The following is a 25,927-nucleotide window of genomic DNA, read 5'->3' as shown; positions in this document are numbered from 1 at the left end:
GACAAGGCAAAGCAAGGGACACTATTATTTTAAGACTGGTCTCGAGCAGCAGAGAGGAAGACGGCTGGGGCATCCTTCCCAAGGGAGCAAGGCCTCTGCAGCTTGGGGTGGGGGAAGCTACGAGCTCCTGATGGAGTTATTTAAAGTGACACATCTTCAACTGCTTCAGACCTAGTGCTTCACGAAAATCAAGAGAAAGGCCAAATTGTTGACCAGGTCTATAGGCTTCCTGCCAACTTTTTAAAAACTTTATTAATGTTTACTTTTATTTGAAAAAAATAGGTCAGACTCTAGTTCCCAAGGCTACTTTGAGGTTACAGCTATGTGACTGCAGAACTCTCTGGGGAGTCTGGTGGAAAGATTGCAAAGTCCTGAGCTAAGCCAGTTACCCTGAACTACGGCAGCGCAGAAGGAAGTTAGAAGAGAAACAATGATTCTGGTTGATTTGGGTCTGAGGAGAGCGGGGGGGAGGGGTGGAGTTTTCTTAAGTGGAGCTGACAGCTGATGGATTCCAGCTAGGGCAGCAGTAGGCGATATAGCATCCAAATAAACAAACAAACAAATGTGGTAAACTGGGTGTCGCTTCCGGATGAGGACACATTGCTCTTTAAGTGTCTACATGTACTGTTAGGTGGGGACACATGGCTTTCTGGTTTGCAATTCTGCCCTTGCCAAAGCTAGTGTCCCAACCAGGGTAGAGGGTGGGGAGGAGGAAGAGTCTCATGTATCATTCTCACCTTTCTCTCCTGATATGCCACACGCTTGCACTGGTTTGGGGAGGTAGTGTCAGCTCCCACTCTATGCAGCCCGCACACACATGGGGGTACGAAACCTGGTCATCTGACCCCTGGGTTCCAATAAGGACTCTGAAATTTGTTCCCTATGTCCACAATTACTAGGGACTTTTTTTTTTCATAAACAAACAAAACCATTTCCCTAATCCCATTTTCTATGTGAATCAACATGATAGTTGCCCTTTTCAATGATCTTCATTATCACTCAGTATCTAATTAAACCCTTGTTTCATTTCCAGACTAAATTAGTTATTGCTTAGTCTGTTCGTTTTCTAGATAACCCTAATATTTTTCTTAGGATGCTTCTAAGTCTTCGGTCCATTGTGAAAGCAGTCTTCACCTAGAGAACTCCTACAAAGAGGATAAGTTTTCAAAAACACAGTTGTTTGGGTAACTAGAAACAACCAGCTTTGCATGCTAGAGCAAAACCCCTCGGAACATGCCATAAGCCAGGGAAAGACATCTATGTCGTACTGTGGCATTAGACACCAGCGTTGGCATGCCTCGTCACATCTGCAAGATCCAGGACCATCCAAGAGACCTAGGAATCCGCTCCAGCTTGCCTGTGGTCTCTCCACATGCAAACTCAGCACTGACTAAATTATCTTCGAGGCATTAGAGAGAGACCCTGTTTTCCGTCTTTGAATGTTCAGGCAGGTCTGGCCTTGGGCCCTAGGAGGGGCGGCCGCTGCCACGGGGAGGGCGGGGGAGCCTGGAACTGGGCACCTCAGCTGCTCTTGGTGAGCTGAGAGCATGAGGAGGGTGACAAACCATGTCCCAGTCCCTTCTGGGATCTGAGGGCAGAGTCGCTGGGGTCCAGTGTTAATTAGTCAGGTGCCGCCAGCAACTCGGAGGGTTCAGGGAAGATCTGGAAGGTTCTCAGAGGCTTGGGCAGGCCCCTGACCCCATGGCTTCCGGCCCAAAAAACCTCCTCAGGGCCTAATCTTTCCTGTCCGGAGGAAGTAGAAGGAATAGGACTGACCCCTTCCCCCTGCTTCAAGGCACGGATGCCTCCGTTATATTTACGGGTTCCCTGGGGGTTCGGGTCAGGCCCTTTGGGAATAACGTGGACCCCGAACCATGCAAGTACACACACAGGAATACTCTCTGCTGGCCGCTAAGTGGAGAAGCCAGACAGTGTCAGAAGGTGGAAGTGGAGGCCTCTAGTTTTCTCCAAAACTATGGAGTGAGCCATTCGTTCCTGAGGTTACCCGGCTGCGGAGCACGAACACCCCTGACTGCTTCCCCCTCCGAATCATTTCTAAATCCTGTAGTTCCGCCTCCACAACCTTGGAAATTTTCCCTTTCTTCCTGCTGCCGGTGCCAACTGAACCTCTGCCATACCGCCTCCACCTGGAGACAGGAATAGCCTCTAAACCGATACTCATAACCTTCCCCAATTCACTCCGGGCCCCGATCACTTGCCAAACTAACTGTGAAGCACAGCTCCAAGCATCTCCCTCCTGCAAAATCCTCCAGACTCCTAGCCCAGCACCCCCACCATGGTCTCCTCCACTCTTTCAGCCTTTCCCCGCCACCCATCACCCTGCTACCTAAGCTCTGGGAGTGATGCTCCCAGACGCCCGCCTCCTGCTGTTTCTTCCCACGGATTGCCTCCTTCCACGTGTTCACCTGCTGAAATCCTCCTGTGGAACTTCCTCTTTGAAGCTTTTCCAATCCCACACCCGGATGTGATCTTTTTCTCTCACCCCACAGATATTAGTACAACGCCCATTTCTATTGCTCTTGCTGTATGCTGAGTGATGGGGATCTAGAAACAGGTCTTGTTCCTTCTCACAGACCGAATGCGGCAGTGTCTTGTCCAACTCTGCATCCCTGACAAAACCCAACATAGCCTCTTGCACGCAGAAGGCACTCACTTTATTACGGGAAGAACTTGGAAGCGCTCAACCAGCATCAACATGTCCTACGGCCTGAGTAGATTTTTGCTATTGATGGCCTACAGACTATTTCAGGGATTCGATGGTTTATAATTCAAGACGAATCTGGTCTTTCTCAGATTATTTCACTCCAGGTTGTCTACAAAGAAAACTTTCTACCTATGAGGGGATTCCACGGGAGTGAGGCAGGACACACGAGAGTCAGAGAGGGTGTGGACTGGATGTCTCCCTGTGAGTTTCAAAGTCACTGGATCACTCAGAACCGAGGCTGGGCATAGGACTAAAGGGTAGCTCTCTACGTTTTGAGTGAAATTGGGACAAACTAGCTTTCGATTAATTTAACGCAAAATCATTGTGAAAGTCCTGGAGCAAGCACATGTCTTGGGACGGAGAGTGTTAAATGCTATTCTCCAGAAGAAAATGAAAATGTGCAGTGTCCTCAGACACAGAAATGAATGGGCAGCACGGAAGATGTTTCTCTGGTCTTTGGAATTTTAAGGAGCTCTCTTGGTTTTTCTCTTACATCTTTGGCTGCGTGGTCCCCGTCACCTCTTCGGCCTTCCTGGATCCATCGTGAAATCCCAGAATTCCTCAAGGCTCTCTTTCTCCCTCTAGCCTGGCTTCTGACGTGACTGCATCCACACCCTCAGCTCCAATGATCACCTGTATCCAGGGGACTCACTAATTTATATCTCCAGCCTTCTGAGCTGTAGACCCATGCATGCAGCTGCTTTGATTTCTACAAAGGACAAGAGAGCAAACATTTTAGCCTTTGTAGGCCTTATGTCCTCTGTCCCTCTGAAGGCTCTAGGGGAGATTCCATTCCTTGTTTCTTCCAGCATTTGGTGGCTCCAGGTGTTCCTAGGCATTTGGCTGCATCACGCCAATCTCTGCCTCTGTGGTCACAGGGCGTCTTTGTCTTCTGTCTGTCTGAGCCTCTCTTTTATAAGGACACTTGTGGCAGCATTTAAGGCCCACCTGGATAATCCAGGACTATTTCCCCATCTCGAGATCCTTCACTGGATCGCACCTGCAAAGACTCTTTTTCCAAACGTCACTTTCACAGTTCCAGAGATCTGATATGCACATCTCCTGGGGGCCACTTTTCTACCTCATCTGAAGAGTAAACTCTTAGACCCCTATGGCTCTTCCTAAGGGTGAGGGCAGTGTGTTAGCTAGTAGCAAGAAAGCATACAGAAGTTGGAGGACAGGTGCAGAGCTGGCAAGGGAACCAGCGGTGTTGATATTGCCATTATCCATCTGGCCGGGCCGGTCAGAATCCCAGGTGTGATCCTGGGAATTTCTCTCCCCCTCCCCACAATGTCTACTCTGTCGCCAAATCACGTAGCTGTTACCTCCTAAACAGCTCTTAAATCTGTCCACCTCTCTCAGCTCTGCCACCATCTTCCTAGTCTGAGCCACCTGGACTTTTTCAATAGTCTCCTAAGTGGATATTTCTCGTCTGACCCTCTTTCATCGGTTCTCCTAACTGCAACCAAAATAATTAGTTTTCAAAATGCAAATCTAACCCTGTCGGCCCAGGTACATCCGGTGTCTCTATTGTTCAATCATCTTCTTTACCACCCTTACAAGCCCTGTACTAGCTAAGTGATATCTATCAGCCACAGGTGGCTATTTAAATTCAAATTATTCAGCAACCACACGTGACCAGTGGACACCCTTTGGGACAGTGACAGTGCATCATCGTGGGACGTTCCATTGGGCTGTATTGATCTCCACCCATGCCCTCCACTCTGGCCAGAGGTGAAGACTCACCCTGCCCCAGAGGCTCGGAACACGCTCTTTACTCCGTCCGGGGCACTCTTCCACCCCCTCTTCAATCCTTCTCCCCTGCCCAGGAGCTCAAGCCTCACTTCCTCGGAGGGCTGCCCCGGCCCTCGGACAGGGCCGTGTCCTGGTGTTCCCTCTGTGTTCCATCGCACCACGTTACACTTAATTCCACATTTGCTTGTGTTTATCCACCCCAAGTACTACAAACGTAAAGACTTGTTCCATTTGACTCTGGGTCCTTGGCACCTGCCGGGTAACAGGCGCTTACTAAATGTTTGCGGAATGAATGTGCTGCTTATCTGATCTGCAGAAGATGCACAGCTCTGTCGGAACCACCCTCAGCATTTTTCTGGAATAACAGTTAATAGGAATCACAAGCTTACTCAAGAGAAGCTGATCTGCATGCTCTTTGGGCATTATATGTTGGCTATAATGTTAAAATCTCCGGAAATCCTACCTGCCACCCTTCCTGTCTTCTAACTGTGTTACTTCTTAAGTTTCCCAGTTCTCCTGAGTCACGACGGCCTGAACTGATCTTCGGAAATAATTTCCGTCCTTTCCGATGAAATAACTAGTCTCCCATTGGCAGCCGACACAGGTTCCCTTCCAAAAGCAATGAGGCCAAGCCCCCTCGAGCCTAGTTATTTGTGTGTTGCAGAATTTATACTTGGCTACATTCACTGATGATGAAGCTGTTATGAGAAATGACACTCTCTCTGTTTTAAAAGCTCACGCTGAGGTCCCCTGGGGAGGAATTCGAGGGATAGTCCACTAATTATTTTCTAATTGCTTGAACGCCTGCTCATTTTCTGGAGCCATTCTTTCCTGAGCAATTCTAGGAGGCATGCTCCAGGTTTAGTGGTGTGATGGGGCTTCCTGCCGCTCATCACCTGGCTTGGGAGGGGTGATGGGTGGAGACTCATGGAACCCTCGCCATCTGCACTCAGGAGGGAGGTAAGAATGGGTCTATCGCACGCTCGAGCAAAAGTCTCTCTGTTGGAAACTCATTTTAGTGGCCACTGTGTCATACATAGCATCAAAAGAAAAACAGAGCAACGGCAAAATATTTCAGATTCACGTGTTTTCTTTGCTAAATTTCCCGAGGGCGAGGACCTGCCTTGGATTTCTTTTGCACCCTCCTCAGCATCGGGCGAGGTTCTACGCACACAGTAAACGCTCCGTAAATCACCGACTCTGAGATGCATGGACAAGTTTCCTGCTGCAAAGGCTCCGTCAGACGCTAAAACATGAGGGTCGGAACTTGGGGGAATGAAATCTCTTGAACGAGGGAATTGCGCTAGAATCCCCTCTGGTAGAATGGAGCTAGTACGTTTGGTCTTACTCATTTTGTGAATTTCCAAAAGCACTTTCTTATAAAGAAAGTTTAAAAAAGCATTATAGTGAACTTCTATGGGACGTGGCTTTTGAATTGAATCTGTGCATCTGTTTGATCCATATGTCTGTTTCAATATTTCTTTTTTTTCCCCCTATATTCTCTTTCTTGACATTAGTCTTAGAAAGAACACTTCTCAGAGTCGCTTTTATCATAGTGGTGATGAGTTTGGAAGAATCCTCCTTCGTAGTGTCCTATTTCTCCTGTGACCAGAAAGGATCCTGGTGCTTATACAACTTGCGGGACCATTTTTAAGAAAAAGAGTACACAATTATGAATGCAAAATTAAACATGAGAGTGATTATTAAGAATGAGAAAAGATGTCAATAAATTACTATTGCCTTAAAGATTTAGATCTCTTTCTTGAGATTTCATACTGACCTCGAGAAATAGCTCTTGATTGCAACCCGCTCCTCCCTTCCCCCCCTTACCTTCTTCCTTCCCACCCTATAGCTCCCTCCACCCACAGGGGGAATGAGGGACTGGGAGCTGAAGCTTTATCAGCTTCATGGTAAACTTGCCTCTGACAGGAATTGTGTAATTCCCAATCCGGAAATACCTACTGAATACCTAGCGCGTCAGTTTTAGGCACATTATTTCATCTAATGAACCTTCTTGATTCTCCTAGCTGGAACCTTCTTGATTCTCCTAGCTGGTACCCGAGAATGTCAGAACAATAGCATTGAGTGGATGTGACTGAGGCTGGAGAGGACGTGGGCTTTTGGAAATGTTTGTTTGTTTGTTTCTTTTTCTGTTCACCATTCGAATGGACTTTATTTCTGAGACCAAGCACTGAGTTTCTGTTGTTTGCATGTGTTCACTACAGAATTACGTGGAATGATCAGCTCTCCACTATCAGAATCCTGTGGCTCATCGTAAACAGGCAGCAGCACACACTGATGGACGCCTCCCCACTGTTCTATCCCACAGGCTCAAAGAGCATGACCACCACGTCATCTTCTTCTGTTCATGTGCCTCCTCATCCATTTATCTCTGTGCCCTTGAGGCCAAAAAACAAGTCCCTAGCAGCTGTGGGGCAATATTAGTGAGCCAGGCTGCGGCGATCTGGCAGACCCCAAAGTGAGGTCCCCAATTGTTCATTTCCTCGTTTTACTTCCCCAGATAGAATGTGCTCTCTAGTGTCTGTCCTTCAGCCCTGAAGGAGTAGCTGTTTTGGTTAGCTCAGGGACCAAAGCTCGATTTTTAGGGGTAGGTGACAGGTGGCAATGCAGCTGTATCTATATGTTAGAGTCACTCCTAGTGGTGATGTTTGAACTTTGCCTTACTGCCTGTCACAAAGACATGGATGGGATTTTGCAGGAGAGAAGGACCCGAGTGTAGGGGTTGCCATAGAAGGTCAGGCTGGGGACACATATTTTCACAGTTTGAAGGCAAATTTCCTGGTGGTTCACCCACAGATTAAATTCTTTCGAGTCCTTGTCCCGGGAGTCACTGCTAATTTGCATGGTATTATTTTTCCATCTGGTTTACGAACTGAATAATTGCCGATCTTGGCCCGTTTTCCTCCTCAGCCTGAGCAGTCACCCATGTGGTAGGATAATTTATTGAGATATTAATGTGATTTTTGTGCTTGCGGAATTTTACACGCCCCTGTTCTAAGAAGGGCCTGGGCGTTTGCGTTTCTTTGTCTCTGGAGGGTGTTTGTGATCCAGGAACGAGCGGCTGTTGAGACGGGTTACCCCTCTCCCTTTCTAGCTTTATTTATTTATTTATTTTATTTCTGGAAAGCGTAAACTCAGTAAAGGAACGTGCCAGACGGGGGATTGGCAGAGAGTGGGAAATGCGTACAGGAGCACACACTTTGGGGGAAGCATGCAGATTCTCCAAGATTAGGAAAGGAAAGTTGGTTTGGGGTCGTGCGTCTGGCCTGTTTCCTAGAGGTGAGCCGAGATGGTGGGACGTGCCGTGCCTAGGAAGGTACCTTGCAGGCACCAGAAACCCACCTTGGCCAAGAATCCTGAGCTCAAGGTTGGCACAGAAACAACAATTGCCACCTACTTGCATGAGACCAGGTGATGGACTAGGCAGCAGTCCCTAATCCTTCTGGGACTGGGGACCGGTGCTCCTATGAGAATCTAATGCCTGATGATCTGAGGCGGAGCTGAGGTGGTGATGCTGGCGCTGGGGAGCGGCTGCAAATACAGATGAAGTATCACGCGCTCACCGGCCGCTCACCTCTTGTGTGGCCTGGTTGGGGACCCCTGAACTAGAGGGTCCTCCTCAAGTGTTCTGCTACCTAAGACCCGGAGGACATTCCCTTGACACTCGGGGGCTTGGAGAAAGGAGCTCCAGTGAAGAGTAACATTGAATCTCCAGCTTAACAGAAAAGGGGCTAAGTCCCATTCGATTTAACTTTAGAAATCAACGTTACGATTCTTTCACACTTGAGTTTGTGGAGTGAAATCAGTTCCTGCTAGAATAACATTTAATCCTGAAATCTCAGTGGCTTAAGACAACTGAGGTTTCTTTCTTACTCATGCTCCCTGTCTAATGAAGGTCAACAGGGGTTCTGCTGAGTGACTCGGGGACTCGGCTTGATGGACACACCAAGGTCCCAGCGAGTGGCCTTCACAGTCGTCAGGGAGAGAAAAGGAAGGAGCTGGTTAAATACCGGCTCTTAAATGCTTTGGCCAGGAAGTGATAGAGGTTACTTCAGTTCACATGCCACTGACCGGAACTAGTCACGTGGCCCCACCTAGGGGATGGGACATGAAGGGGAACACGTGGATTTCGGTGTCTCTGCCACAGCCTCCTGGTACTTATTTAATGCAGAATCTTTTTAATTAATGCTACTAATAACTTGCATTTGTGTAGAGCTTATTACGAATGTATTCTGGGGGTTCTCTCCATGGATGATCTGATTCTAGTCCCTTCGAGCCCTGTGACTAGATCGTCCTTCCAATCCAGATGAAATCAAGGCCCACAAAGTGGAAGTGACAACCTGCTACATGGAAAGGAGGAACCAACAGCCAGGGTTTCCAACCTGAGCCTTTTCTGCTCTTCCCCAGAGGCTGCAGATGCCTTACCACCGGCTTAGTTAGCCTGTTGATGGTGATAGTTAGTTAGTTAGTTAGTTAGTTAGTTAGTTAGCTCCTCTCCAGAGCCCAGGGTGATGGTGGGACCGGAGCACTGAGCCTGCTTATGTGTCTGCTGTTGAGAAAGCAATGGCCGTATCAAGGTTTAGTGATATTTTGCCAAATGGGCTGGTTTCCCGACAAACTCATTTCCCTTCTGGTTGAAATATAATCACTTCCTCTTCTTGGAACTGGTTTTATGCTATGTCTCAATAGACCACTTGTTTTTACTCCAAGCTAACTGGGTCCCCAACCCCATCCCGACCTCACAGAGTCACCGTTCTGGCTCAGCAGTTGAGTAAGAGTCAGCCAGAGAGTGACGTGGGGCTTCTGAGTTGGCGTGAACCCGAACGAGAGGAGGCATACTGAGGACCATCCTAAGTATGGGATCCATGTCTTCAGGGGCCAAATTCAGATTCAAGAGGAGCCGGTGACACAGAACGGGTCTATATGTCTGAATGATAATAAGGACAGTAGCTCACCCTTCCATAGCACTGACACAGTGCCAGGCACAGTTCGCGGTTTTAACTCAGAGTCGTCACAGAAGCTCCTGATAAGGTCAGCATTATTGTTCCCCCTCCACTTTAGAGATAATGGGCACCACATTAAGGACAGCACGAAGGACTCCTGCGAGATCACACTGCCAGCAAGTGGCAGCACTGTGATTAAACCCAAGTTTGAAATCCGAACGCGGATGAGAGCTTTTACCAATAATGATTTCCCTGATTATAACAGCAAAAATTTTTACTGTAAAAAAGAAAAAAAGCAGCTCTGTGGTGCATAAAGATGGATGAGTTGGGCTACTTGTGAAGCTTTTAATGCTTACTGCCAACTTGCCCCCCAGACGGACCCTGGCAATCTTTACTTGCATAACAGAGAGCTGAGAGCAGTTCTGCCACATTTACCTCTGGACTTGGGTGCAAGAGGTGACACCCCAAAAGCACTGCCCTCCCAACCTCCCGCACTCAAATCTCATCTCAGATTTGTTTCCGCCTTTGAAATCCTGTTTCAGTCTGAGCCTCTCCCCTCATGTGAAGATGGGGACCATCACAGTACCTCTTACGGGGTTGTGCGAAGTGGGCTTTGGAGAGAAAGGCCTGCAAGAGCAGAGATCAGCTGATTTACCTGATTTAATAAATGTTTTGTGAAAAGAAAAGAAAAGAGAAGAAAGAAGAGAAAAGGAGTCATTCCTGGAATCTGCAAAGTTTCTGTCATTTCAAGTCAGGAATTAAGGAGCACTGGCTGACCAGTTTTCACTCAGAAGTGTGTGTGAGTGTTGGGGTGCATGTGTGTAATCTCTGAAACAAGGCAGACTAACTGCAGACGGACCCAGTCTGTGCCTCCTACCCCCGGCCCCCGTCCGCGTCTGCAAGCACTAGGTATCTGACATCCAAGTGACAGTGGCGAGATCAGTAAATGTATTTTCTCTCTCTGCAAACACCAGATGAGGCTAAGACAGTCAGGGCAGCGGCTGGGCCGGAAGCACTGGCACTTCTCCCTGGCAACGGGAGCCCACAAAAGCTGTTTCTTCATTATCATCAACCTGAGCATCAAACATCGATAGATAAGGCTGGATATTGATGGCATCAAATAACCTATCGGGAACATAAGAATAACCGACCAGCGCTCTTTCACCTATTGGTGACTTGGTGCTGCCCGAATCAGGCAGTCTGCTTAGCATGTCACACACACACCCTCGCTCCGCTCTCCCAACACCCCTTGGGGTTGGTACTATGGCCCACTTTCCATACCAGGAGACTGAGGCTGGAAGAAATGAGCCTCAGGCATCCCAGGGCCTGTGTGGACTGACACCCAGGACTGCCGGGAACAAAGCCTCTTTCATCTATCGAACTTAATCAGCACCTGCTCCGTACACTGCCAAAGCAGCAAGCGAAGCTCCATCCTTGCATCTGCTTCCCGCGGCTGCTGTAACAAATAGCCACCCACTTGGTGGCTTGACAGAAATCTGTCTCAGAGTTCTGCAGTCCAAGAGTTTGAAATCGAGGTGTCAGCAGGGCTGTGCTCCTTCGGGGGGCTCCAGGACAGAATCCATTCTTTGTTTCTTCCAGTTTCTGGTGGTTGTGGGTGTTCCTTGGTTTGTGACCACATTGCTCTGGTCACTGCCTTCCTGGCCATGTTGTCCCCTCCTCTTATTGTCTGTGTCTAATCTCGCCCTGCTTTTCTCTAATAAGGACACCTGTCAGAGGACTCAGGGCCATAAATCCAGGATGATTTCCTTCTCTCAAGATTCTTAATTATATCTACAAAGACTTTTTTTTTTTTCCTAAATAAGATAATGATGACAGATTCTGGGGATTAAGACGTGGACAGATCCATTAAATTCAATACAATCCTTAAAAAGTGTACAGTCTAGTGAGGTTATATGCCGAGCAGATAAACGAGGAGGAGTTGAGTTGTGTGACAACCCCGATGAAAATAAAGCAGGTGTTGGGACAAGAGGGTCTGGGACCTCTTTAGGTTGGGGGGACAGGAAAGACCTCTCTGAGACCCAAAGGATAAGAAGGAGCCAGCTGGTCATCTCCAATGGGGTCTGACCATCCCCGCCCATTCGCTTGTTAATTTAGACCTTAGGGGAAATGATATTTGTGGGTTGGGCACAGCATCCCCTGCCAGGAGAGTGAAGCAGCAGCTTTTTTTTGTATGCAGATAAGATGGTTTTAACATCACAAATTGCAAGCGGCCTAAACAGACCGCTAGCTCTGTCACTGCCAGAAAGAAGGGCTGCAGATCAATTGCTCTGCATCCAGGCTCATGGTTTTTGGCTGATGTCCCCTACCTCTGAATGGATTTACAGCCAATAGCAGAGCAGAGTGCTACCTCATACAGTTACCTGGGATGGACATTTTGCAATGACTTTAACCCAGAGGGGCCACTGGTAAGTTACACTGCTCCAAAATAGGCATCTGATGCTTGCCTTACCGATGGGGTTAAAATACCTAAGGTGGCCATTCTATTATAATCTATTTTAACATTTTTCCAGCCAAACCTTTTGTGGCCACATGCTACGGCATACGGCTGTGACTTATTGATTGGCCTTGGGCTCACCCGTCACAGCAGATCCAAGAGGACTGTCTGAGGAGAACCAGCCGCCCTCAGACCTTTGGCTTCCTTGTGGACAGGGGTCAATGGCTTTGAGTTCACTTACCTCTCCCGCCTGACTCCTCAACCTTCACAAAGAGCCTTTTGTTCCTCCCTCCAAGTTCAGCTAATTGCCAAGTCCATGTCTCCGAGCTGAATGACAGCCCTGAGAAGCTGCGCTCCAGGTGCTGCCTGGAGTTTTATTCTAAATGCACTGCCACTCAGCATGAATCAGAAGCTCTGCTCGAAAGGCCAGGCTGGTGGAGGATGCCCACAGGGTGTGCCCACCACCCATTCCTCTGGAATCTTGATGCTTTAAATCCTCTCCTTAGGGAAGACAGGCCAGCAGGCAGGACTGGGCAGTGCGGGGCCTGTGTGCACCGATTTTATGGGCTTGCCCTGGGACGCAGTGCTGGCTTATGCTGAGGAATGCACTAAGAGCTATCAATGGGGAACTCTTCCCAGGTGGAGCATGCTGGTCCTCACACACGCAGGGCCCTAAGAGGTGTGGGAGGAGAGTGGGGGAGGAGTGTGTGGAAGTGCCAGGATTACTGGGCTCTTCCTGGGCCACTGGCTGGTTTTTACCCTACAGGCGTTGACTGGTGGCTCCCCACCCCCCGCCCCCCAGCAGGGCTAACTCTCAGCTGAGCGGGTTTTTACACAAGTGTTCTGAATTCTTCACTCTAGACTCCATCGGCCTTGTGTAGCCTTATTCTCCCTTTGACCTACTTACTACTGCCGTGCAGCTCGTAAAGGGTTCTCTGCCAAGGGGTCCAGGTTACCGACGCCAAAAAGTCTGTGGCATAAAACCCACCTTTGATGGTATATTTGATTTTCTGATAGCAAGTTATACTACTATCTCGTTTTTTCACTGTTACGATAACACAATTATTACAACTATAAGAAACGCAGAGCACCGACTTTTCCCTATGTTGCTCTGATGCCTTTGACTTGTCCTGAGGGAGTTTTGTTCATGTTGATAGCGCTCTCTGAGAGGTCTGGCCTCTGAAGGTCTCAGTCCCAGGTGGCACTTGTGGTTCCTGCTGAGTGTTTTCACCAGGAGTCTTAGATAGAATCCAGCCTGGGGCGATGCTGCTTTATATAAAATGTGGTTTGACTGGATGTCTTTCCACGGGGATATACAGGTCAACCTCTTCCTGGCTGTAAAGACCAATCCTTTTCAGTAATAAACTAATTAATGACTATTTCAAAGAGCTTCAGGAAGTAGAAAGAACTCTGCATATTTGTGGTGTTAATAATTTTAACTGTTATCACAGATGCCCTATAGATAAGTGGATGGGTAAGGGTCTTTGGAAATTCACTTATAAAATATGGGCTCTTCGTACCCCGGATAAGGAAAAACAAATCTTCATTCTTGTTCCAAATATCATGTTGGTTAACATGAAAGGCAGCATTTAAAAATTTACAGAAGAAACTTTAAACCCCTTGAGAGATGGTGGTGTGTTCTAGGCCCATTCCATGAGGGCATCTGTGGCCTCGGGGAGGATTCGGACTATTATAGGAGGAATGCAAAGGGAGACAAAGAGCCATTTTTTACCTTTTGACCTAAAAAAATGGTCATTAGAAGAAGGGGGTGTTTAAAGTCCATCATAAACAGATAGATTAAAAAGAATAAACAAAGAGCTACATACGTGGCCCTAGGAGGGGACTGAGGCCATCTTGTCTGGGAGTTAGGGAAGCTGAGGGGCCTTGATGAGGGAGGCCAAGGGGACTCTTGAAGCTTGAAGGAGCACTCTGGGAGGAGGGAGACAATTTCGGAGATGGCTTTCAGGGCGTGAGATCGAGCCAGGCCTAGTCCAGCAGATTATTCACTGCTCCTGCAGCTGAGTTAGCCTCTGTATTAGTCTGCTCAGGCTGTCGTAACAAAATACCACAGGCTGGATGGCTTAAACAACAGAAATATACTTCTCACAGTTCTGGAGGCCGCAAGTACAAGATCAAGGTGTCGGCAGGTTTGGAGCCTCTCTCCTTGTCCCACAGATGGCTACTTTCTCACTCTGCCCACCCACGGCACACACATCCCTGATGTCTCTCCCGCTTCTTATAAAGACACCGTCCTATTGGATATGGGCTCCACCTTTTTGACCTCATTTAACCTTAATTACTTCTCTTAATTACCTCAAGGACCTATCGCCAAATATAGTCACATTCTAAGGTGTACTGTGGGTTAGAACTTCAATGTATGAATTTTGTGGGAACACAATTCGGTCCATAGCAGCTTCACTAGATCTGTGACGGGTCAAATCGAATTTCTTTCTCATTGACATATAGGAAGGGCCGTTGCCACTGAGAACCACCTGCCTACTACCCGACAGCTCACCAACATAAGGGACTTTCCTTGAGCCTGGGCTCGGGAGAACAGTACCAAGTGGCCAGGACACCGGAATCTCCCTAGGTTTTGAAGGGATTTGTTAAGCAGCAAAAGTAAACAGTACACAGGGTCCCAAAGAGGTTTTCTTGTGCTCAAGCGGCCAGAAGCATTGGTAAAGCCCTGGGGATGGACAGCAGGGTGCAAAGGGTGAAGGAGGCTTGGGTTTTGGGCACATCGGAAGGAAGAAAAGAAGTTTACTCTTTCCTTATATTCCAGATCAGTGGAGTTTTTTTCCCTAGAAGTAGAACTTTCTTTTCAAAAGAAATTTTACACAGAATCCCCAATATATAAAATAGATAAAATTTGGAATTGATTGCTATAAATCTGATTTACATGGTCAAATACGTAAAATTATTTTAAAAAGCTAATCGATAAGAACAAGAAGGATAATACAATTATGAATTCAAGCCTTCTAAGTCAAGGTAACAGAAGACAGGATTAATTTCTGCATATTATTCAGAAAAATATGGTAGCAGAGAATAAAACGTCCTGAGAGACATACATAAGTAGTTGGAAGGGAAAACGGTTTTTAACCGTTCACCTTGCAATCTCAGGATACTCCCCAATTAAACAAAGACAGGAGGAGAAGCCATCTGTGCACACGAGTTACTGGTGGCAGGCTCAGAGTGCCACATTGTGTATCACACAATTGAGTGTGCTTTTTCTCATATTACATCAAAACGACCTTAAGGTGAATTTTTTTTCAAGATGAAAATTTAACCAATCACTTGCAGAACTCACAAAAAGCCTTCCAGAACCTTAGCAGTCCATGAAGCATATTTGGAAAATGTCCCATATTTTCACTGTGACAGATTTTGAAGAAGAAATCCCGGTTGAAGGTGAGGAAAGCTTGGAAAACGGAGCTTCAGAAGGCTTCAGGGACCACGGACTCGCCCTCTTAATTTTAAAAGGAGAAACGCAGTCTTGAAGAAGGTAAGTGCTTTCCTCAGGATTAAAATACAGGAATCTTGGCTCCAAGTGAAATCTTATTTTCCGGAGAAAGAGATGTGAGAAGATAAATAAGCTGGGTCCAAATCAATTTCTTCTTTAGGCTCCGATTAAGAGAGTAAGGTTGATTTAAGAGAAAGCCCAAATAAATAAAGATTCTTATTTTCTTGGGAGGATTTTAATGGTCGGTATAACATAATCTGCGCAAGGTAGGAATGTGTTATGAATGAATTTGTTTTTAAAAAGGCTCATGTAAACGCCAGTGACTCCGCCTCCCTCGTGTCAGTGATTGGTGGAGGCGTGGCCACCTATGTCAAAGCTGGACCAATCACAGCCCTCTACGCCTGGCTGTGTTCCCGGACCTGGCCAATCAGTGTTTTTGCCCAGGACCTTTCTTTTTTGGAACTCGGAGAAGGGTTTTTTAACAGCAGTGGTCCCAGGGCTTTTGGGATTTGAAACCGCAGGAGAGGGTTAAGACAGGCAGATGAACTGAGGAGAGGGAGAGCAGAGACAGCTGCTCTTACTGCGTTTCGGTTTCTTGAGTCTCTACATTTCCTTTTCCTGCTTGCGTTAGTTTGGGTTTTTGTCACTCGAAAACAGAGGATCCTGATGAATGTGGGCAATACTTTGCAAAAATAATGAACTATTTCCTAGGAAAATAAACATGCACAGAATTCAAATTCTGCATAAACTTTAAGGGAGCTATAGCCCTCATCGCTTGACCCCGGTTTAAAAAACCCTGCAATGAAATGATGGATAATAAGAGGCTTGATTTGATGATGGAATTCGCAGTTGGTCAGTCTGATTTTCTCTAGTACCTCTGAATTTTCAGAGGAGCACAGAATGTACAAATAAGCAGCTACCGGTTGGTCATTCTTAATTCAGAGTGAAAAACACGCGCTGAGCTGTGAGTGCAGATAGATACACCTTTTCTATAGCCACGAAAGAAAATGAGTCAGAAATATAAAAATCCCATGTGAATTGATGAAACTGAGACCCTGTGGGTCACCTGAATTGGCCAGGAGAGACCACTTGTCCCTCTATGTAGAATCCATTTTCGTTAGCGTCACCAACAATATTCACTCATGACCTACACAGCTGGACCCAGGTTTGAGAGCAGAAGGCATGTTTGCTATGGAAGCTGCACTTGATTTCCCAGGCTGAACAGCTCTGACATTCTTCTCAGCAGCCCTCTTTTCGAACTCATCAACTTCTCCCAAGTTTCCTAAAATCCCATCTCTTCCCAGGCCACCTTGTTCTTTTTAATAGTCTCGGTCTATGTGCCCCTGTGCCAACACTCCTTAAGTTTCTCTTTGACTCTCCATATTTTGCTGAATTTTATTACAGGTTCTTGGCTTCTTAGGGCCCATAGTTCTCCACTATTTTCTATTTCCTGTGGCTTTCCAAATTTATCTGGTTTGTTACTAGTGAATCCAATAAAATAGGCCCTTAACTTTGCCTCTCGCTCAGGCCAAATTATGTTGGCTGTCTCCAGTGCTCCGCCTCCAAGGTCAGGCTCCAGGCATTGAAAGTCTCCAAGGCACTCTAAGTTCTGTCCTGATTTCACATTTCAACCCTAGGACATCCTGCCAAGTGACAGACCACATAAAGAACTAAGCTTTCCTACCCTTCCCCTCCCCATATTATGGTTTCCATTAGGCTTATATGTGTGTGCCTGCCTATAATAACAGGTACATAGATGCTCTTATGCCCAGTAACGTCTGCTCCACTAATGCTGCAGCTCTTTAGGATGGGAACCCCACTTGGCTCTCAGCCGTCTGCCAGCCTACTTCAGCAGAATCCACAGACTCTCAGCGGCCTCCAGCTTAATGAATAATCACAAGAAAGACACAGATCGACACCTGCCCACTGGTCGAGCAGGGATCCCTTTGGCTAAGTCAGGATCTCTGCGTTTCTCACTTTTCTTTAATGCAAGATGTCTTGGCTGCTCTTTCTCAGAAAGCACAGGAAACTGAGGAAATTCCCTCTTTTAGGCAAACGACACCTTCTCGACTTTCCTTCAGGGAAATTTTTTTTTGAGATCGATTTTATTTAGGCTACTATAATAGGGAGAACACCGCCGATCCAAATTTCAGAATGTCTCCAGAGGGTGGGTTAGCCTTAGACTTTTATAGGGAGGAGCAGATAAGTTATAGGTGTGGTGATTTTATACTTGGGATCGTTTTTTTCCAAGGCTTTCTTCATAGGAGATAATGGGCCATTGACTAACAGCCCCCAAGCACTGATGTCGTCTGTTCCCAATTACTTGTTCCATAGATATTTACTCTGGCTCTCTCCTATGGGAAACCACGAAACAGATGTGTTAGTGTGACCATGTGCAAGCTGGGGGCTTTCCATGCCAGGAGCAAGTGGCTATTCATTCTAACATGAGGCCCCAGACAGCTGCCAAGAAGCTGGACAGTGCAGTCATAAAAGGTAACATGGTATTATATGGAGAGGGTACATCTCGTCAGGGAGGGACCAGCGTGGGTGGAGTTAGTAGGAAAAGCGAGGACCCGTGGACATCAAAGGAGGCAGGGTGGTGTAGCTGCTGGTTGGAGCATGGATTCTGGAGCCAGACCCTCTGGGTACAAAGCTTGCCTGTGGTTTGCTTGCTGCCCAACTTCAGAAGGCAAGTTATATAACCTTCCTGTCTCCAGTTCCCTCTATAAAGTGAAGTAAACAGCAGTCTGTATTTGTGTTTGATTGCCGTGTAACAAATTACCACAAATCTAGTGGCTTAAAACGACACCCATTTATTAGCTCACAGAGTCGTAGGTCAGAAATCCAGCCCAATGTGCCCGCTGTGCAGGGCTGAAGGCTGAAGTGAAGCTGTCGACTAGGGCGAGTTGTTGTCAGGAGGCAAGAAAAAAATTGGCTCCCAAGCTCGTTCTCGTTGACAGGATTCATTTCCTTGTGGTTGTAGGACTGAGGGCCTTGTTTCCTTGCTGGCTGCCAGCTGGGGACCAATCTTAGCTCCTAAAAGTCACTCACCTCCCTTGCCACGAGGCCCCCTCCATCTTCAAGTCAGCAAATCCTTACGGTACTTTGAATCTTTGACTTTCTTCAATCAGTTGGAGAAAACACTCTGCTTTTAAAGGGTTCGTGTAACTAGGTCAAGCACACCTGGACAATCTCCCTATCCCAAGGTCAACTGCCCTTTATGGCGGTACCTAGGTCAGTGTTTGATTGAATACTCAGGAGAAGGTGTGTATATGCCAGAGCTGGGACGCTCAAGGGCCGTCCGGGAATCGTCTACCATGTGCGCCTACTTCCGGAGAAGTTGTGAAGCCTCAGTTAGCAACTTCAGGTAAAGTACTTGGGACATGTATGGCATGTTTTGGGAGATCTGCATATAAAGAATTAACCAGTTGAGTTCCCGGATTGATGAGAACTTGGTCGGGGTGGAAGGAAAGTGTCAGGCTGAAAAACATCCTCCACTTCTCGGCCGAGGGGTTTCATTTCGATGTTTTTGGAAACAGGAAGTGCCTATCCTCCTTGGATGCACAGCACCGATACACTCCCCGATTTTTCTGTGGTGCCGGCCATGAGAACAGGGCTTTGGAATGAGGGTAAAGGGGCCTGAAAACGGCCTCTGGATTAGCTCTCTTGGACGCCATCTGCTCAGAGCTTCTGATTTGCAGAAGAGTGGAGAGGTTTCCTCTAGCTACGAGTCCAGGGATGCAGAAACCACCCCAAATAATAGCTTTTCTCAAACCGGCCGAGCAAAGCTCTGCTTGGGAGAAATGAGAAATGAAAGTCAGGATTTGCACACCCTCCGCTAACCACACACAGGTTGCTGTGGAAGTCCATCTCAACCCCGAGAAGGCCATTTCCTTTCTTAGCCTGGCCTGGCATCACTGGCGGGAGAATCAGACAATGGGCCCGGTGACTTCGGAGAAAGGCAAATGGCCACCACCCATGAGTAAGATCCTGGGCTTTCCTCCGCTGTGTGGGTTGAACTGCCTGCTCCCTATGAATTTATGTTCCAAACAGTCTGGGGCCAGCATGAGATGAGCAGAAAAGAGATTTAAAAAGTGGGAGTGAGGGAAAGATAGGGGATGAGAATAAAGAGATTGTATTTCTATTCCACAGATGCCATGGTGGAGAGAAGGTTTTCTTTCAAAAACTCCTCTAGACTAGAGAGTTCTCATTTCCAGCCGAGTTCTTTTTCCTACCTCCTGACTCTTCCTCTGTCTCTTCTCTTACATCTGTCTCAGCTTCTGGATCTTCTCAAAGCTCCCCCCAGAAAAACGTGGGCCAATTTATTCCCCTTGAACAACTATCATTTTTGAAAAGCTGCCTGGTCTCTTCACTGTGATTTTCAAAGAGAGACTCAGGGCTGGACTGTCTTTCAGTGACAGCAAGGAGGGAGGAGGAGAGGGAAAGATGGGCACTTCCGACGGTGTGAAAACACACACGCTCACACGCTTCTGAGGAATGCTGGATCTACGGCTGCAGGAAAATATACCCTTCCTGATACCTGAGAAAGACGTCAAGAAAGAAAAGCAGAGAGGAGAAAACTCTCATTTGTGTTGTAGCCGCTGGAGTTTCTCCAGCAGGGAGGTCTGACCCGGTTTGACCTTGCTTGTCAAGACCAGAGGGATGCCTAGGAAGCAACCAAAGGTATGTGGGTAAACAGCCAGGCCAAGCTGACCAGTTTTGACATGTCAAAGGACAGATGTTGTCTGGCTTGGGCGGCTTGTGGGCAGGAAGAAATCCTACTTGATGTCTAAGATGCAAGGATGGCGATGACATGAACAGTTATTTACCTGTGCTCTAGGGAAGCCCCGCCTCCCAGCATGACTTCGAAAGGAAAAGGCTTCGTCTGGCCTGTCGGTTCTTGGCCTGAAACAGTGAAGACTACATTTCCCTTGCTCCCCGTGTCCTGTCCTCTTCACTATTCGAGACAAGTGCCAAACGTGTCATCCTGCCTGCTGAAGCCTGGTGCTGGCTCGCTCGCTGGCATCCGTGGCGGACCACCTGACAGAAACACTGTCCCTGATGACGTTTTTAACCTGGATCGTGCCACATGTAGTTACATTTTGAGGGGGAAATGGGGAAAACAGAGGAAGGGAGGGAAGAAGAGCAGTTGAGGGGGTTTGCAGAAAGCCTGAGTGTCAGATAGCACGCGACAGAACACCCTAAACACGACAGACACATCTCGTGCCTTTTAACTAAACACTGACATCCAATGAACAAATATTGATTGAGAACGTGAAACATTCAAAACAGCATATAAGCTCCATCTTCCACGGTGTGAAATCAAAAACGGAACGTCAGGGCCTTACCTATCCCCTGTTGGTACTGAGCTCAAGTTATAGAAAGATAATTTCCGGCTTCATGCCATTACTTATTAGAGGGATGGTAAAAATAAATCACTCACTCAGACTAATGGTCTCTTCTGGGCAAGTGGAGAATAACGCTGATTTGGCTTATTTTATTACCTGCACCTCTCCTGGTCTGGCAGATGGTTTGCTGATAACGATTGTTTTGGATCGCAGTTAATGTCAGGCAATTAATTATTGGCATGGTCTCAACCACATATGTCTATAAATCCTTGGTTTTTAAATGTTGCCTGGGTTGTGGCTACAAACAAGGAGGGGTTGTTTGTGCAAGAGATAAACAATTAGCGAGGCCATTCGCCGTTCCTTCTTTTGCTGTCCATTCTAATTATCTGTCTGCGCCAAGATCTGGAGCCTTCGCTGGCCCTGCACGTGGCAGCGGGCACGTGGGTGTCACTGATGCTTCGACATGTCCTCCTGTTTGCCAGGGCACTCTCTCCCTTAAGGTAACCAGTGACTATCTCTCACAATAGAGGGCTCAGCATGATTCGGATTCACATTGGTTAGAGTCCTCCATGTTCCATTTGTTACCCCGACATTCATAACAACGTGTATGCATACCAATATTGCATTGACGTTTACAATACAGTTTGGGTGCAGGTAGGGTGTTCTCTGTCTCTGAGGTCCAGTTTCAGCTGGACCCTCCTGCAGCCGGCCTTAGCGACCCACAAATCTCACTTATGATCTCAAGTATTAGAAGGAAATGATGACTAAATATCACAACCGTCACATTCAACCAACCACAGAAAATTGCTCCCTTCCCTCAATATAGCAAGGTCACCAATCTCCACTGATCTTCTGTTAAATGATCAAGACTTTTTCTGGCCAGTAAATGTGTCTTTGTGACACACAATGGTGCAGAAACCAAGCTTAAAATCGATGGTAGCACACAGACTGGTGAGAAAGCTTTTTGTTTTTCTGCTCAAATATTCTCCTGGAAGGTCTTTCAGAACCAAAGCAACGTAGGGCAGTTTAAGGCACAGCAATGTGACGAAGTGAATGCTGATGTACATTTACAAAAGCAAGTGACCTTGCCCACCATCCCTCATTCTTAAACCTGCAATGGACGTGTAGACAATTTTCTAAGAGCAAAATCTCTTAGTTCACTGATCCAGATTCCCATGTTATTGATGAAATAAAGGTAATATTAAAAATGACAGTGTCTGGGAAGCAACTGCATACTGCCTTTTTACTGCACACAATTAGTGATGGAACCGAGAACTGCTTTCTTTCTAATGCAAAGTCATCAGCCATCGAGTTGCAATTGAAATTCACCAGTGATTTCAGCCAATAACTCTCAACTTCTCTTTTTTCTTTCGGAAGGTTTCTTCCCTCCCCGCTCCCCACCTCCCTGTCGGTCTCAGCACTCCAGAGTCACGAGCGAGCAGTTAAATTAGGCTAGCTCTGAGTTTCTGTAGAGAATGATGGTTTCCCCGTCCTCCCGGGAGATTAGAAAACCACTCCCATGACACCTCATTTTGCAATCTCTTGTATTCAGAAAACTGAACTCTGGTTGAAAGTGCTATTTAGACAAGTCTGCATTTCAAAACAGAGTCCTAACTCATATGACAGCTTTCTACCATTAGCTGTGGATCTCAACACTGACTGTTCCATCTTCGCCAACACCCCAGCCCTCTTACAAAACCATCCTTCTTAGTTTTAGCCTAAATGTGTTTGGTGTTTTTTTTTCCTCTACATTTTGCTTAGGGTTTAAAAAACTCCCAGGTAGATTTTTATCTCCTCTGTGAAAGCATCAAGCCTCAGATTGAAGTCAACCAAATCGGCAGGATAATAATAACGTTGCCTTAAGGTTAACACTCACCAGAGAGGGACAAGGTACGTTTTAAATACAGCAGAGTGGCGACCTTCTCAGGGAACTGACAGTTTACTTCCCGCTCCAGCTGACCTCCCCTGATCTCTGAGCGGCAGAGGAATAAGGCAAGGGAGAGACCCGGGTTTTCAGGGAGCAGCCTTGCTTTGGGGAATGCTCCGACGTCTGCCCCAGGGGCAGAGGTACGTGCTGAATTCGAACCGGCTCTGGAATTGCTGTTTGAAAACCTCATTCCGGAAAAACGAAGTCCAGCAGCGGCTTTCCACATCAGGACAAGGAGAGAGAGGGCGGAAATGGCCCAGGGGACAGAAGCTGGGCTAAGGAGTGAACTAGAAGAAGCTTTGGGGGTGGCGGGGTGGGGGGAGAAGGTTTCAGCTGAGCTGCTCGCCAGAAACCTTTTTCAGACCGACATCTACCAGGCCGAACCTGAGGTCCGCACAGCCAGGCCTGGGTGGGCTTCTCCGCCACTGACCCCAGGGCTGGGGCTTGACGGTGGGCTAGCCGCAGCGCAGGGCGGGGCCGGAGAGCGGGGCGCGCTCCCGCCCGGCGCGGTTCTCACCTGTTCCAGCGGGCCACCTTCCTCCGGTAATACCGCAGCGCCTCCTGGCTGGCCAGGAGCGAGTCTTCCGGCCCGAGGACAGGCGGCTCCTCCGGGACGTTGTACAGCGGGTGCGCGAAGAGGGCCTGCAGTTTGGAGCCGGGGCCACTGCGGCCGCCGCGGTCCTGCTCAGTCCCCGGCCGGACTCGGGAAAAGTTGTGCGCGGCCACGCGCGGGTCCGAGGCGGCTGCGGCGGGGTCCGAGGCCCGGGAGGGGGCGCGGCGGGCGCACAGGCAGCCCCGCGGGCGCTCCCGCGGCCGCAGCTGGCGCTGTACCTGGGGCCAGAGGTGGAAGTAGAGGTCGGCGGAGAGCAGCGCGCCCAGCAGCAGCAGGGTCAGCAGGCGGTCCCGGCGCAGCCCCGGCATGGCCCCGCCGGGCGCGCAGGCGGCTCCAGAGGTCCCGGGGGACGCTAGACGCAGGGCGCCGCCTGCAGTCCCGCGGGCCGGCCGGGGTGGATCGGGCCGGAATGCTCACCGCGCGGGATAGCTCCGATTTTGAGAGGCGTCGCCCTTGAACTTGGAAACTGGATGCAGGGAGCGCGGGGGCTCGCGGCGTTGGCGGGCGTCCCTTCCCCGCGCGGAGCGGGGACCAGGGGACGGTGTCTCCAGGGCCCGTGTTTCTCGCACCTTCTCTTCTCGCGCCCGCCCGCCCGGGAGCCCGCGGCAGGTGAAGGGCCGGGGGCGGGGGCCGCGGGTGTGGCTGTCCCCGCGGGCGGACGGGCGGCGGGGCGCGCGGCGCCGGCGGGCAGAAGCGCAGGACGCGGGCGGCTGCACTAGGCTCTGGGAGGCGCAAGGCGGCCGCGCAGCCTGGGGCGTCTCTCCAGAGGATGCTGTCGCTGGGCCGCTGCTGCGACCGTTCCCGCGGCTCCTTCTGCGGGCGGCCGGGGACACGGGTGGCCCCGGCTCCTCCCGGCGAGCTGGTCTGCGCGCCTGACTCGGAGAGGCAGAGGTAGCGCCGGCCTCCCCCGCCTGGGCGGGCGCCCGCACCCCCGCCCACGCTCCGCTGGCACCTGCGTCTGGCGCAGCTGGCCAGCCAAACTCCGATCCCCGGGCCGGCTCTGCCCTTTTACCTTGTCACCCAACCACTTCGCGCGCCCATCCCCCCTCGTCTCACGCCTCCCACTTTCCCTGCCCAGAGTTCAGTCCAGACACTTTGGGGGACAGAGAGGTGTGCATGTGCGCGCGTGCGTGTGTGTGTGTGTGTGTGTGTGTAACCTTTTATTTTCATTTTTGCTTTTCAGAGAAAAGACAGCTAGCTCCCTGAAAGCCTTTCTCCTGTAGATTGACCAGATGTGTGTGCGTGTGCATGTGTGTGCGTGTGTGTGTGTGTGCGCGCGCGCGCGCTCTTTCTTTCTTGGTTTCTTCCCACAGAGAACATGCTAGATCCATAACGACTACGTGTCACGTGCCCGGCACTTAATAGGCGCTCGGGAAACAGTGAATGAAAAAGTTTGACCTTTAAAAATAAGGCACCGGTTTTACCTAGAATCTTGGCGATTTCCTGTTTGCGTGGAGTTTGATTCCAACTGTTCTGCGCTTTCACAAAGAGGAGATTTTTCTTGCACTCAAGGAGGGAGAGGCTCCCTGGTGACCCCACACTGAACTTTTGCTTTTAGCTTAGTGTGAAAGTAGTCCGCCCAGATGAATCACTGGAGGACACACGTTAGGCCTTCTCCTGATGTCCTGTGAGGTAATTTATACTTCCCACCTCGTTTTCCCTTTTGCGGACGAGGGAGGGAGAAGCGCAGGGACCCCAGCCCTGAACTCCTGGCTCCTCTATTTAATGACCTCGTATGACAGACAGTGCAGAGCAAGTCTGACTGGGAGGCGCCCTTTCTCCTGAACCTTCAGGAAAATGCATCTTTGCCCAAGCTGCCTGCCCAGGCAGCAAAGCTTCCGGTGGATGTTACTCCCACTCCTTAACCACCTCCTTCCCTTGCTGCAGTCAAGAACCCTGACGCGTACTTTGACTCGTGGGTGCAGACCACACAGGGTTCTTCCCACCTGTGGTTCAGTGGGAGATAGTCGCCGCCTTTGGCACCCCCTCATCTGTGAGCGAAGATAATCGTAGAACCTATTCCATAGGGTTCTTGAATGAGTTAAAGTGTATACCTTGCTTAGAACAGCCCCCAGCACAGGGAGAAATATGCGATTGCTAGAAATAGGATCATTTTTTGGTTTCCGTAGTACACTGGGGTGGGTTAGAGACTGTTCATGAGTGGGACAAAAATAGAGAAGTATGGAAAAGAAAGGTACCAGAGAGGGACTATTTTTAGGAGAACATCGTGGTCCAAGTGAGAAAACCCAAGACGATACTATTGCCAGCTGCTCCACTCGGCTAGGTGTGGTGATGGCCATTTTTAGGGTTTCTTGAACCACCTCCTTCTTTTTAGCTGGAATTAAAGTTTGACTGGTTTGCAATGTCTGAGAAGCTTTGCAGCTCTGACACGCCATGCCCAGTGGATGAAGAAGTCAGCCATTGAACGGTGCTACATCTGCAACAACTACGTGGCGAACTGGCTTGCACTTTTCCGGGCTGGCAAAGGACATGGGCACGAAGCCATCACAAGTCTTGTGACTTCAGTTCTCCCCCATTCCTGGGGTCATGCTCACTGAGTAGACTCTTTTGTCTGGCCTCGATTCAGGGGTTAGTATTCCTAACTTGATTGGAGATTATCTAAATACATTTTCCCTACCCCATAAAGGTCAAGGGCAAAACTGCGTGTGGAAGTCAGGCATGA

General features: G+C 48.7%; 1 protein-coding gene across 2 annotated transcripts in view; it reads right to left on the bottom strand.

Moving 5' to 3' along the window:
• Positions 1-24,314, bottom strand: part of FAM20A (FAM20A golgi associated secretory pathway pseudokinase) — a 40,120-nt gene extending 15,806 nt beyond the window's left edge. Inside the window, exon 1 of one of the 2 annotated variants that reach the window (XM_039859846.1) lies at positions 23,149-24,314. In XM_039859846.1, the coding sequence (XP_039715780.1) occupies positions 23,149-23,552 (404 nt within the window). In that variant the 5' untranslated portion in view covers positions 23,553-24,314. The remainder of the gene's footprint in view (positions 1-23,148) is intronic. The other variant, XM_039859845.1, reaches the window with a different exon arrangement.
• Between the last annotated feature and the right edge of the window lie 1,613 nt (positions 24,315-25,927).

Source organism: Pteropus medius, unplaced genomic scaffold (assembly GCF_902729225.1).
Source record: "Pteropus medius unplaced genomic scaffold, Ma_sr-lr_union100, whole genome shotgun sequence".
Taxonomy (NCBI): Eukaryota; Metazoa; Chordata; class Mammalia; order Chiroptera; family Pteropodidae; genus Pteropus; species Pteropus medius.
This window is presented reverse-complemented; position numbering and strand designations above follow the sequence as displayed.